The 12213-nt window shown below is 40.1% G+C and overlaps 1 protein-coding gene across 2 annotated transcripts in view; it reads left to right on the top strand.

Annotated features, from left to right (window-relative positions):
* The first annotated feature begins 3860 nt into the window (after positions 1 to 3860).
* Positions 3861 to 12213, top strand: part of nsg2 (neuronal vesicle trafficking associated 2) — a 38100-nt gene continuing 29747 nt past the window's right edge. Inside the window, exons 1-2 of one of the 2 annotated variants that reach the window (XM_071461075.1) lie at positions 3861 to 4153; positions 4471 to 4720. In XM_071461075.1, the coding sequence (XP_071317176.1) occupies positions 4592 to 4720 (129 nt within the window). In that variant the 5' untranslated portion in view covers positions 3861 to 4153; positions 4471 to 4591. The remainder of the gene's footprint in view (positions 4154 to 4470; positions 4721 to 12213) is intronic. The other variant, XM_071461074.1, reaches the window with a different exon arrangement.

The following is a 12213-nucleotide window of genomic DNA, read 5'->3' on the forward strand; positions in this document are numbered from 1 at the left end:
GTATGGGAAGGTTGTTGTATTTATTAATAGCATTTTTTTACTTAAGATATCACCTTAATTTTTATTGTCATTTCACTTTATAAGTTCCTATTTTTGTATTTTCCTTTCTAATTAAGTTATGTAATACGGATATGTCCATATTTCTAGGAGTTGGTCTGTAGAAGTGCTAGTGAAACGAAAAAGAAAAATCTAATGTTATTTAATTGTTTGCAGCCAACTATTTATAACAGTATGCATAATTTTTAAATATTTGTAATGTGAAATGTTGAATGAAATAAATCTTAACTGTGATGAAAATATGTGCTTGGTGTGCTTATTTATATTAAGTCACGCACAATTAACGCTGTTATAACTGCTGCCTGACCCTGCCATATTTATCTCTGTCATGTAGTGTAATATTATCATATGTATGAGCAGTCAGTCTGAACGTTTAGCATTGCCTGTAAATCTGAGAGGCTCATCACATGTTCATGGTCCATTAATCTTGAAGAGTAAAATCTACATATTTGGCTTTAAATAACACAAGTAGAGCAGGTTACAACTGGAGCCACCAGCAATGTTTGAAACTGGCTTTGATGTAGGTGTTTAATAATTAGATATAGAGTAAGTTAACAACAGGCTGAAAGCTGGTGTTTCTCTGCTGGGTGTGGTCAAAGTGAAATCTGTAAGGTGTTGCACTTCTACATGACCACAGCAAGGTGCCAGGTTGAACCACCGGAGGTCAGCAAAAACAAGGAAAGCTGTAGTGATTTTGAGCTGGTGATAAGTTGCTCTCTAACACTAAATCCACTTTATTTTTTATGTTAATAAATATAATAATTAATTAATACAATTATTGTTAATTATATTAATAATAATGTATATAATTTATAATATCCCATCAATTGATTCTGGTTTCAGATTGTGATAGTATAGGTACTAGAAGTATCCCACTGAATAAAGTAAAGCACTTGTGAATCACTGTATTTCTTCCAAGAATTTCTACACTCATAGTAAATTCTCAGTTTAAGGCTCATGTCCAAATCGCACATTCACTCACATCACTCACTCTGTGAATCAATAAATACCTCACACGCACACAAAAGCCACCAATCAAAGCCAGAGTGCTGACAGGGTCATGTGTGGTTGTTTTTTTTTTTCAGATTCCAGGAAAAACTCAACAAACTGAGGCTCAGTTGCACCACCAGCTGGTTGCATCTTGCACTGTTAAGTGTGATTGCAACAAACAATTTGCTGCCAAGGATATTTCATTTAGCAGCAGAGCCTTCTATCATGTTCCTTACAAACCAATGATGATGTGTTAAAGTAAGAAGTTGTTGCTAGAATAAAGTGTAGGCTATATGACACAGCTTTAAGTTAAATTAATAAAGTACCGTGATGGTCTACCTTTCCAGGTGAGAGCACCAAGTGGTGGCAAAGAAAGAAAGACAGAAATGAACAGGTTATTATCAGGGATATGGATGCTGCATTGACAGAACACAGATCTTCTCCATACCCACAAATAAGAATACGACAATGACACTGCTAAAGACAAATTAACACAAGAAAAAAACATCTTGCTGATATCTACTTAAAAGTTCATTTCCATAGACAGATTGTGCCAATAGAATGGAAATCTGCTGTATGCAAAAACAACTAGAGGATGCTATTTCTCAAGTTTCGAGATCCTCACAATAGCAGATATAAAAAAAACACTGATGGAGAAGTCAACCAATTCAGTCAGTTCTCTAAGAACCAAACAGGAACACCTTCCTGCACGTGGGTGGACAGCATATCTAGACATCGACACTGCTCTTCACTTTTGCCAGACATACAATGTGCCACAGATGAGAATATTCTTCCTGAAAGCCACTGAAAACATTAAGACTGAGGTGGTTGTGCCCAGCCAAACTTTCTAAACACTTAACAACAGCTGGGAACCTGACAGAGCATATGACAGTAGAAATATTAACCATCTGCCTTGCTATGCAGGACATAAGGTGAATGTCCTCGGCTGAGACAGAGGTATTACCCGCATGTCTTTACGGATGACACCGAATAACACCCTGTCATGAAGTGCCATTGGGCTGCCAGAAGGATTGCCTTTTTTAGTTGCTCAATTTCCTTTACCTTTATTTGTGAAAGGTTACGTCCCCTACCTTCAGATGGATGAGGTGGACAGACAACGTGCGGTTAATTGAAGGGATTTCACTTGTAGTTCATCGGTCTTCCAGAGATGCTACAACTCATCAGTGCAAGGGGGGGGGGGGGGGCAAGAATCTCTATGGCCGCTAGTTTGTAGTCTCTGTCAAAGAGTTGATTGGGTCATGAAGAAGGGAAGGAGGCGGCAGCAGACAGCAGCAGACATCGCAGGAAAGAATGCTGCTTCCCCCCTGTGGGAGATGACAGAATCTCCTCTTGGGTGCAACTGTGCTTGCTGCCATGGAGGCCGGACAAGAAGTGGTGGAGGCAAGAAGCCTGTAGTGGTTAAATGAATTTAAAGGGGTTCTCGTCACTGAAGGCACGTGGTGAGAAACAGAGCATGGCTGTTTCAGTCCACGATACACACAGTGTAGGGGCAGCCCTCATTGATTTGAACCAGCTCATCCACAGAGTGAGGCCTCTGTGAAATATGATAGCACTACTGATATTGTCTGAACCATAATCTAATTCTACAGACATTATATTACAGTTAATTTGACGGCGACAAATCGATGCTACACCTAGCACCTTTAATTCCCTGTAACTGATAATGTGGATAATCTCATTATGTCGCTCAGACAAGGCGACAGAGGGGAATGAGAGGCGTCAGGTGTCAGCGACCTTCTTCAGCAAGTTCATGTGGGCGAGAGAAGAACAAGGGAAAAAAAAATATATATATCTTGATTTTAGGTTCTCCTTTAAACATCTAACAGAGAGATTTAGTCAAGTGAAAGACGGACATTTTTAAGGTTCTTTAACAGACCATGCTGCCCAGGACCCTCCCTTTTATACAGCCCCTTAAACTACTACCTGAGGAAATAAATATCTTTATAACACATCTGCACAGTCTACTGTGGTGTTGCCTTTAGCCGAGTTGCCATCTTGATTTCTACCGCATCACTTGAGCTTGCCTAATTCAATTTGGCAAACCACACATCTCTATATATCTCTCACACAGTCACATCTATCTTTCCAATGGCTCCTGTCGGATTACAGATGTGTGTTTTTGCACGGACACACCCTCCCCGTTAAACAGTGTGTCTGCGTGTCGCTGACTGCACCGTCAGGTGGCGGTGTAGGACCAGAAGCACCAGTCTGAGTGCCACATGTTCTACTGCTTTCAAGTACCGTGGGAAATATAAGGCTGATTTGTTACCCCATGAAAAATGCATCACATTTCCGATTTGGAATTTTTTTTTTTTTTTTTTTTTTTAACTTTTGATATAGCCACGGTCAGAGGGGCGAAGACCATTGATTTTAAATCAACATTTGCCAAGGAAATTGATTATGGGTTGTTAAGCTTTCTTTTGAACTCGGCTCATGTTTCTCTTCTGTTTTACATTTGGGTTAAACTTGAGCTGCCGCACAGAAAATTAGACAACACTCACTGCCCCACTCTGCCCTCTGAATCCACGCACTCGAACCCGGTTTGTTAAAATAAAACAGGAGCGCAGGGCAGACTTTTACGATGGAGCATATATCTCTGCGGTCATTATAAACACAGATTATGATTTACAGTGCAAGAGTTTACGAGGAGCCATGAAAGGCAACATTAATTCGGCCAAACAAACGAGACTCATGAAAAAGCAAAAAAAAAACCAAAAAAAAAAACCAACAACAACAACACAAAAAAAAAAAAAAAAAAAAAAAAAAAAAAAAAAAAACACCTCCCCCCTAGCGGCAGCTCCAGCGGCTGGGTGTAGCAGCTCACGGTGAAGGAGAGGCTGTGTTTGGATTAGGGGGTTGGGCTGCCTGCTGGTAGGAAACCTGCCGCCAGACACCCAGTTTGTCTCCGGCGGTGCAGCCTCGCTTTCCCGCAGCATCAGCACCATCAGCAGCATCAGCAGCAGCAGCAGCAGCAGCGCAGCCTCCAGCCTCAGCTCCTGCTCCTCATCTGCGCTCCCCTCCGCCTCCGTCCAGACACAAACACTGCCGCAGCACAGAGGGAACGGACGGACAAGGACGATCCGCTGTGAGTAACTGCTTTTTTTTTTTCTCCAGGTTTTCAAGAAATTTCCTGTTGTTGTTTTTGTGCGATTGATGAACAAGCTGTTACCGAAGGTTTTTTCTTTTTTTCTCTGTTTGGTTTCCGGTCATTTTTCTTTTTTCTTTTCTTTTTTTTTTTTGGAGTGTTTTGCTTTTCTAATCAGTCATCAATCAATCGCATGTTTCTCCACAAAACAGCCATTTGTTCATGTTTATTGTGCACTTACAATCCAGATCTCATCATCGTGTCATTTTTTACACACTAGAAGCTTCTCCAACAAATAGCCTGTATGTGTGTGCCAGGTTTCATTGACCTGAAAGGGCTGTGCAGGTAAAACCATCCTTCTCCAACACCTCCTCTGTTCAGGTGCAGCCTTCAGGGAAATAAAGGAATACATATATATATATATAAGGTCGGTGAAAGATGGTGAAGCTGGGGAGTAATCTTCAAGACAAAGGGGCCAAACCTGTGAGCGTGGAGGACGGCTTTCAAAATGTGCCCCTCATCACTCCACTGGATGTTGGCAGCCTCCAGAGCCAAGCACCTGACAAGGTGAGAGGCTACGGCCCAATGGTGTGTGAGCGTGTGAAAGAGAGAGTTTTCCTGTTTGTTAGTGCAACTGTCTGCTTTTCTAAATCTTGCTCTGTTACTATCAACTCAATGTTGTTGACCTGCACCATCCCCAAACCCTCTTATGCTGAATAAAGTCCCCTCCTCCCTACACACACACACACACACACACACACACACACACACACACACACACACACACACACACACACGCTCTTTAATTCATTCACACATTCATTCATCTCTGCTGTCTCCCAGCCGTGTCCTTTGTTTTCCAGCTGAGATTAGGAGACAGATTTGGTGCCAGACAGGCTGTCATTTATCATCCCGACATCCCATAGTAAGTGCACCGCCGCACGTTAATCCAGTTACCATGGTGGCACTGCAACATGGAGAGCCGACTGGTATTTCTGCGGGGTTGAGGCAGAGGGCTGCATTGATTGCACATTATGAAAATTAATGGATTTAGACAATAGACGAGCTCATTGATGCTTCCAGCACATATGAAAACTTTATTATTCACCCATTGTGTGACAGTGTTTGGCTCGTTTCAAGGAAGCAGTGATGGTTTGATGATTTCACTTTTACACCTCTGTGAATCCGTACTTCTTCTCTGAGGGACTGATCAATCATTTATGATGGAACAAAATTAATCTGAACATCATTGCTCCACTTCTCATCTTATTATCAGAAGAATACAGCCATACAACAATGCCTGAGCCAGTATGTAGGACAATTAGCTCAGTTTTATACAGGAGTCGGCGGCTTTATGATGTTACAGAAAAGGGATTTGTTTTGAGAACAGTTAATACTTGAGATTTGCGGTTTTCTGTTCTGTTCTGTGTCCAGAACGTCTTGGAAAACCTGACTTCAACAAAGCCATGGCAACTTTGCTGAAATGATTAGCTGGATTCCAGCTTCTTAAATCTGAGGATTTGCTGCTTTTCACTGTTTTGGTTGTTGTAAATCTAAAGGAATAGTTTGACATTTTTTGGAAATATGCTTATTCACTTTCTTGTTGAGAATTAGAAGAGAAGATTGAAACCATTCTCATGTCTGCACGGTAAATTTTAGTCTACAACAAGCGTCTGCTCAGAGTCAGGCTAGCTCTTGGTATGCTATGCTAAGTTAACTGGATGCTGGTTGTGTCCTTATATTTACCATACAGAAATGAGAGTGATATAAATTTTTTTTTAATTTAAATTCTCAGCAAAAAAAAAATATATATATATATATTAAAGAAAATTTATAACAATTCCTTTAAATAGACCGCTGGTTGGAGGAAAAAAAGATGGTTAAAGACCCAGTGTTGGCTCTGGAAACGTGTGATCACCATTTTTTAAAAGTATTTTCAGATGTTTTAATCAAAAATCAAAATCATTGTTAGTTGCAGCCCTACATCTCAATTGTTTAACAAATCCCACCCCATCAAACAGCCTTTCTCTGCTTAACTACATTTGGAAAGGTCCCTGGAAAAACAAGAAATACATGTAGGGCCTTTAAAATACAGCAAACCGCAGGGGGCAAAAGGCTTTTATGTCTTTGTGTCGGCCAAGGACCTGGGTTGCCAGACTTTGAAAAGCACAAAAATGTATACCATTTTGCAGGAGTTGGGGTGACGTATTTCATATGACGGATGCCTTCTGCAATTTTGGACTGAAGCTTTTCAAGTGGTTTTTATTGTCGAGGGCTCACAGAGAGCTCCAAAAATAATCCCAAAAAACGGCCGTTCACTTGCACCACTGCAGACAGACACACACAGCACAGCCTGAACCCTCATTGTGTATTCTGCTGAGGGAGGCACAGTCTCTCTCTATTTCATATACCTGTTAAGTGGGGAGACTTATCATTCACCCACACACACACACACACACACACACACACACACAGCAGGAGGCATGTTTGCACTTTCATTCACAATGATGGTGCTTGCATGCATTTTGAAGGAGGTGTTTGTGTACAATGCAGGGATATGAGCGTGTGTGTTGGTGTATTTCTATATATGTGTGTGTGTGTGTGTGTGTGACAAGTCGTTCCTGTCAGCAGCCACCAGTTCTTGACATGACATTCATAGAGCTGTCAGTCATTTTACACTGATTAAATCAGTCCCACTAGACTCAAGAACATCGCCACATACTGTAGTCAAAGCTGCCATTGTGTCGAGATTATAGCGCAAACACACACACACACGGTGTCAGTGTGCTACATGATTGTTCAAGTGTGTGTGTGTGTGTGTGTGTGTTGGCCTTACTGATGAACAGGTAGATAGACAGAGAAAATAACCAGCGCGAGCTCCTGCGATATACCGTTGACTTACCACCGTTGACATTTGAAAGGACAAAAGGTCAGAGAAGAAGACTTCCTGTTCTGTTGACTATTAGTGAAGTTTTACATGCCTCTGCTGACACAGGCATAAAGATTGTTGTTGCTTGTTGCTTGTGGAAACACTCACTGATACACATTTTGGTGTGTTACTCACTTGTTCACACGACTGAAAAATTGTTTGTTTCCGGTGCTGCATATGCTGGTTTAAGTTGTCCATGCCTACAGCCTTTAAGCTATTTTTTTTGTCTTTCTTATACATCATTATGTAAACGCAGATGGGTCCATTTATCCTTAAGTGGGATAGTGTGGGAGTTGTAAAGGTCAATTTGCTGCAATATCTTTGAATTTGTCTTCCTGGCAAGTGATGCATGAACGCAACAGAGGCTAAGAGAAATAATGATTAATCATCAGAGCGTAGGAGGTGTTGATGATGGCTAGCACTGATCAGTTAATGGAAATTCTACATACAGTGCTTTTTCCTACATACTATATAAATTTATGATCACACTCCTCTGTCCCAAATAATAACATGTAGCATTTTGATGCCACTTATTTACCTTGTAATCCTGCTTTAATCATTTAAGATATTTTATGGACTCACACCCTGTTTTTGTATTTTCCTATATTTTGATGGACGACATTTCTTCAGCCACTTAATGTATTTACATTCTGTAATTGCCTCTATATTCAGCAGTTTCCATTCCTGACATTCAGCTGTATTAAGTTGCTGCTAATGCTCATCCAACATCTCCTACTGCTTGCAGTTCAAAAACAGTCAAGATGGCAAAACACAGGGTGGCTTTTATTGTGAAGCAGTCATAGGAAACGCAGTGTGTTTGTCACAGAGATTAGCACTGATTACATTCTGTAATTACCTCTCTATAATTACAGAAGTGGTGGAGTCTGCCACTTCCATGCTGCCATGAGGGAGTCACAGAAAGCAATGCATGCTGGTTATCCATCGTTACTATTTTTTATTTTATCTCATTAATATTAGCCTCACTGTTTACTGCTCACTCTCCTGCATCCATGCCAGAGCATTATTAAATGAATGGACATTTCCCACTGCTGCTGCTTCTTCATAGTAAAAATGTTCAACTGATCAAACAATTGGTGGCTTTTATTGTGAAGCAGTGAAACGCACTGAGGTCAGTGCCGACAGCGCATCTACAAAATGACACATGGCCATTTTTGACATTTTCTCATAAAGTAGCTGCTGCAGGAGCGCTTGCCCCCCACAGGATTCTGGGACATGTAGAATTAAACTGCACTTGTTGTTACCATGGCTACCATGGGTATTGCCAAATCAACCAGGACTTCAAACTTTTTTGGGGCATAAAAGAACAAGAAGAAATTCTTTACATCACAAAAAGAAAGTATAGACCAAATGGTTCATAAGGGAAAAAATCAACAGTTGCTTTCGTACAAAGAATTTAAACAAATACTTTTAACAGTCTTGGGATTTAAAAATCGAGTCAATACACTGTTTGAGCTGCTTTGTGAAAACCAAGAAGTTTGGCTTTTTAATTGTAAATTAGCATTCATGAATATGAAATTCAGCCATTAAAATTAAAAGATTAGTAACACATTCTAATTCATGACTTCAGAATTCAATTTTGTGTTATCTTCTAGGATGCAAAGCAGCTTGTGTTTCCAAAAGAATAGAACATTTCATCAATATGGCTGCAGTGAGTAAAATACAAATGTTACTCCAAATAAGTCTGACAAAAGGGCAGTGCCAACATAAATGAACAGCAGCCTCAGGACTTAAATCTTAAGGATTATAACTTAAAGGACAATGACTGTGTTGTGGGAAGCCGTACCTTTGTGTGGATCTCTGTCTCTAAATCTTAAAATATACTGCACTGATAATATCTTGGTGATGCAAAGTCTCTATAATCTCACTGAATTTAAGGTTGTTGTTTTTACCACTCGCCTCACACAGAGAGAGTTCAGTGTTAAATCAGCTTTTATCGGCCTTTCACAAACTGATCCCGGACCAGTCTCTTTCCCTTTGTCCTTTGAAGCTAAAGGGAGGTTTATTGGGTCATGTGACCTGACTAGCATCCCAGATCCACAGTCTGGTTCTGAGCAGCTTTACAAATATGACCCCAGCTGTTTTCACACTGATCCTGCCTGATAACTGTGTGACCTCCCGACTACAGGGTTACCCAAGGATATTTGCAGGGGCGGGGTGCAGTGAAGCAAGGTTCATACACGTACGTGCAACACACACACACACACACACACACAAACACAAACACACAAACAATGCTGCTCTGGCCTACAGAGGCTGAGGCATTAGAGAGGTATTAGACTTGATTCCATCTGGCCGGGAACGCGTCACAGCCACCGCTGGGTCACCAATATCTTGATTGGATTGCTTGTAGTTTGAAAAAAACAACAACAACAACAACAACAACAAGCAGAGGAGGAAGGAGAGAGAAAGATAAATAGACTGACTCACAGGCAGAGGACCGGCAGATCCTTTCTCTCTGTTTGTCATTTCTCTGAGAACAAAGCTAAGATACAAAGACCTTGCTTCAAAGACTATGACAGACTTACAATCATTCTCTATTCCTGTCCAACACGCCTCCTTACACATCTTCAGTCTTTTCTTTCTTCTCTCCTCGGTTCCTTTGGCGTAGCTTTTATGTCTCATTCATTCTTTACGGCTGTGTTTTCCTATCCTCATAAATTAACGAGGAATTCCTGGGAGCAGGAAGTCACACTCAGCTTGTTATATCAGTAATGGACTGTTGAATAATTTCTTATGTTTTCTGACGATGTGAGGCCACATAACGAGATGAACCATCATCCAAGTTTAATTTGACAAATCACCACAAATTATACATAAACTCTATGCATTTAACTGATTCTGAAGACAAACCAGCAATAAAGCAGTAAGCTCCTTTTAGCTCCTAAGATGCCAGTGTCCGTTTTTTGTTTAGTAATTCATATTCATTTTACATACCCTAGTTCAGTCCAAACCATAGGTCAGCATAATTAATGATTATTTTCATTAACGATCAATTGTTTGGTTTATGAAATATCAGAAAACGGTGACAAATGTTCCTCAAAATATCCGATATCCCAATGCCGCATCTTAAGACTCCAAAGAATCCAAAGATATTCAGTTCACTTTCACATAAAACATCAAACAATTGAGAGGCTGGAACTGTGGAGTCGGATCTTTCTGTAGATCAACTAAGTGATTATTTGACTGCTTGTGTCAGCTCTAATATGAATGCAGTACATTTTCAGTTTGAAAAATCGATGAACGTGAAACTAAATAAGTCAACTGAAAAAGAAAGCATTATCTAAAATAAGTGCAATGAATTTCCTTTGCTTTCTGCAGGGGCTAAATTGAGCGCACACCCTGTTGTTGTATGAAACAGAAGGAAATTGAAGTATCTAACAACCACTCAGAAACAAGCATGTGGAACCATTTTGTGTCATCAGTATAGTCACTGTAGCCTTATTGTATTTCATACTCTACTCCCACAGCCACTCCCCTATATACCGTATACTCTGCAATCCAATGGCATTTCATTGCCGCCCGTTGGTTGCACCGCTGGGTTTCAGTCCTGCTCCTCAGGACTCAGAGCCCTGCTGGTTTCATTCTAGCTGTGTAAACAGAGATTGATTTACACCTCTGATGCCGGGGGAATGCAAATAACTGCTGGTACTTACCTGGATGAAGGGAGGAGCAGCAGTGCGACAGTGCGTTTCAGGAAGTTCAAGTTTCTTTTTTTTTTTTTTTTTTTTTTAAGATGCAATAATCAATAGTTCTGTATTAACAATGAGGCAGTTGACTACACGGAAAAGGTGTTGCTCATACTGATGAATCCATAGAGGATTAGCACCCAACCTTTTTAGTGTCTTTCAGCTCATTTTCAGACGCAGCCTTTAGATTAAACCCAATGCCAAAAGTGAACCATATAACATTATTATAAAATGCCCGGTGTAATCTGTAACACCGGTGATTAATATTAGTTTATTACAGTGGCATCCTTAGTGGCCAGAAACATGACTCCAAGCTCCATGACTGCTGGATGTATAAATAAACCACTGTCAGCTAACAAGTTTGCCTGTAACAAATTAAAATGTGATAACATGACAGTGTTGAGTTCACAGTTTATTTTCGCTGCCCCTAAGAGGCCATAAAAAAAAAAAAACAAAAAAAAAAAACAGTTACTGCCGGTTTAAAAAAACAAAACAAAACAATAATGGGTACAATGAAGAGTGCATGAATATAATAAACTCAAGTTTATTGCAAATATTGAAAATGACATCCTTATTTTGTAAGAAAAGGTCTTTAAAAAGCTATATTGGATGTTTCTAACCAGATGCATGTAACCACAGGATTCTTATTTTAGAATCACTTCACGCATTGGAGCTCTGTGTCTGCAGGGGTGTCGAATTCAAATCAACCATATATCTAAATACCTGAAGAGGAGTTGATTAAACATTTATCACCTTTGATTTTATCCCGCATGTTGCATCAGTACAACTGCCGTAAGGATGGACCTCCTTTGCTTGTTAAATGGAGCTCATTCACTGTTCTATTCATGAGGAAACACTAGAATCAGGCATGTCAAGAAAAAAATGTCTGCAGCTGCCTTCCACACTGACAATTCACCAAAGACCAACTCTCCGGCAGCTTGGCCTTTGGGGATGAAAGATGAAACAGAAATCATAGTGATAACAGGTTTGAAGAATAACATAGTGGGGAAGACAGGGAGGGAAGAAAAGATCTGTCAGCTCTTCCACAGGGAATATCAAATCTAAAAAAAAAAAAAAAATACTATGATTGGAGAAAAAAAAAGATTGAGAGACACAAAGAGAAAGTGGCTGGCTGAGTTTGACAAGCTCAAACTGTCTTTTCTGAAATGTAATTTTTCATGCGTTACTCATTCATTTGAAAACTTGAAAAGCTCTAAAGTGGTGTCCTTAAAACCAGACAGACTTGAGAAACATCCAGCATCACTTTGTGTGGCAGCAGTCATTTCACCACACTGAAATAAAATGTGGCTCTTCATTACAGATCTAAAAGTGACACTGTGTCATTCATGGAGATATTAAAAGGTCACAGTGAATCAAAATGCTGGCATAAAATAAACGTGACTAATTGAACATTTGTAGCCTAA

This window comes from Trachinotus anak, unplaced genomic scaffold, assembly GCF_046630095.1.
Source record: "Trachinotus anak isolate AG129_WGS33_773 ecotype Australia unplaced genomic scaffold, CSIRO_AGI_Tana_v1 ptg000024l, whole genome shotgun sequence".
Lineage (NCBI taxonomy): Eukaryota > Metazoa > Chordata > Actinopteri > Carangiformes > Carangidae > Trachinotus > Trachinotus anak.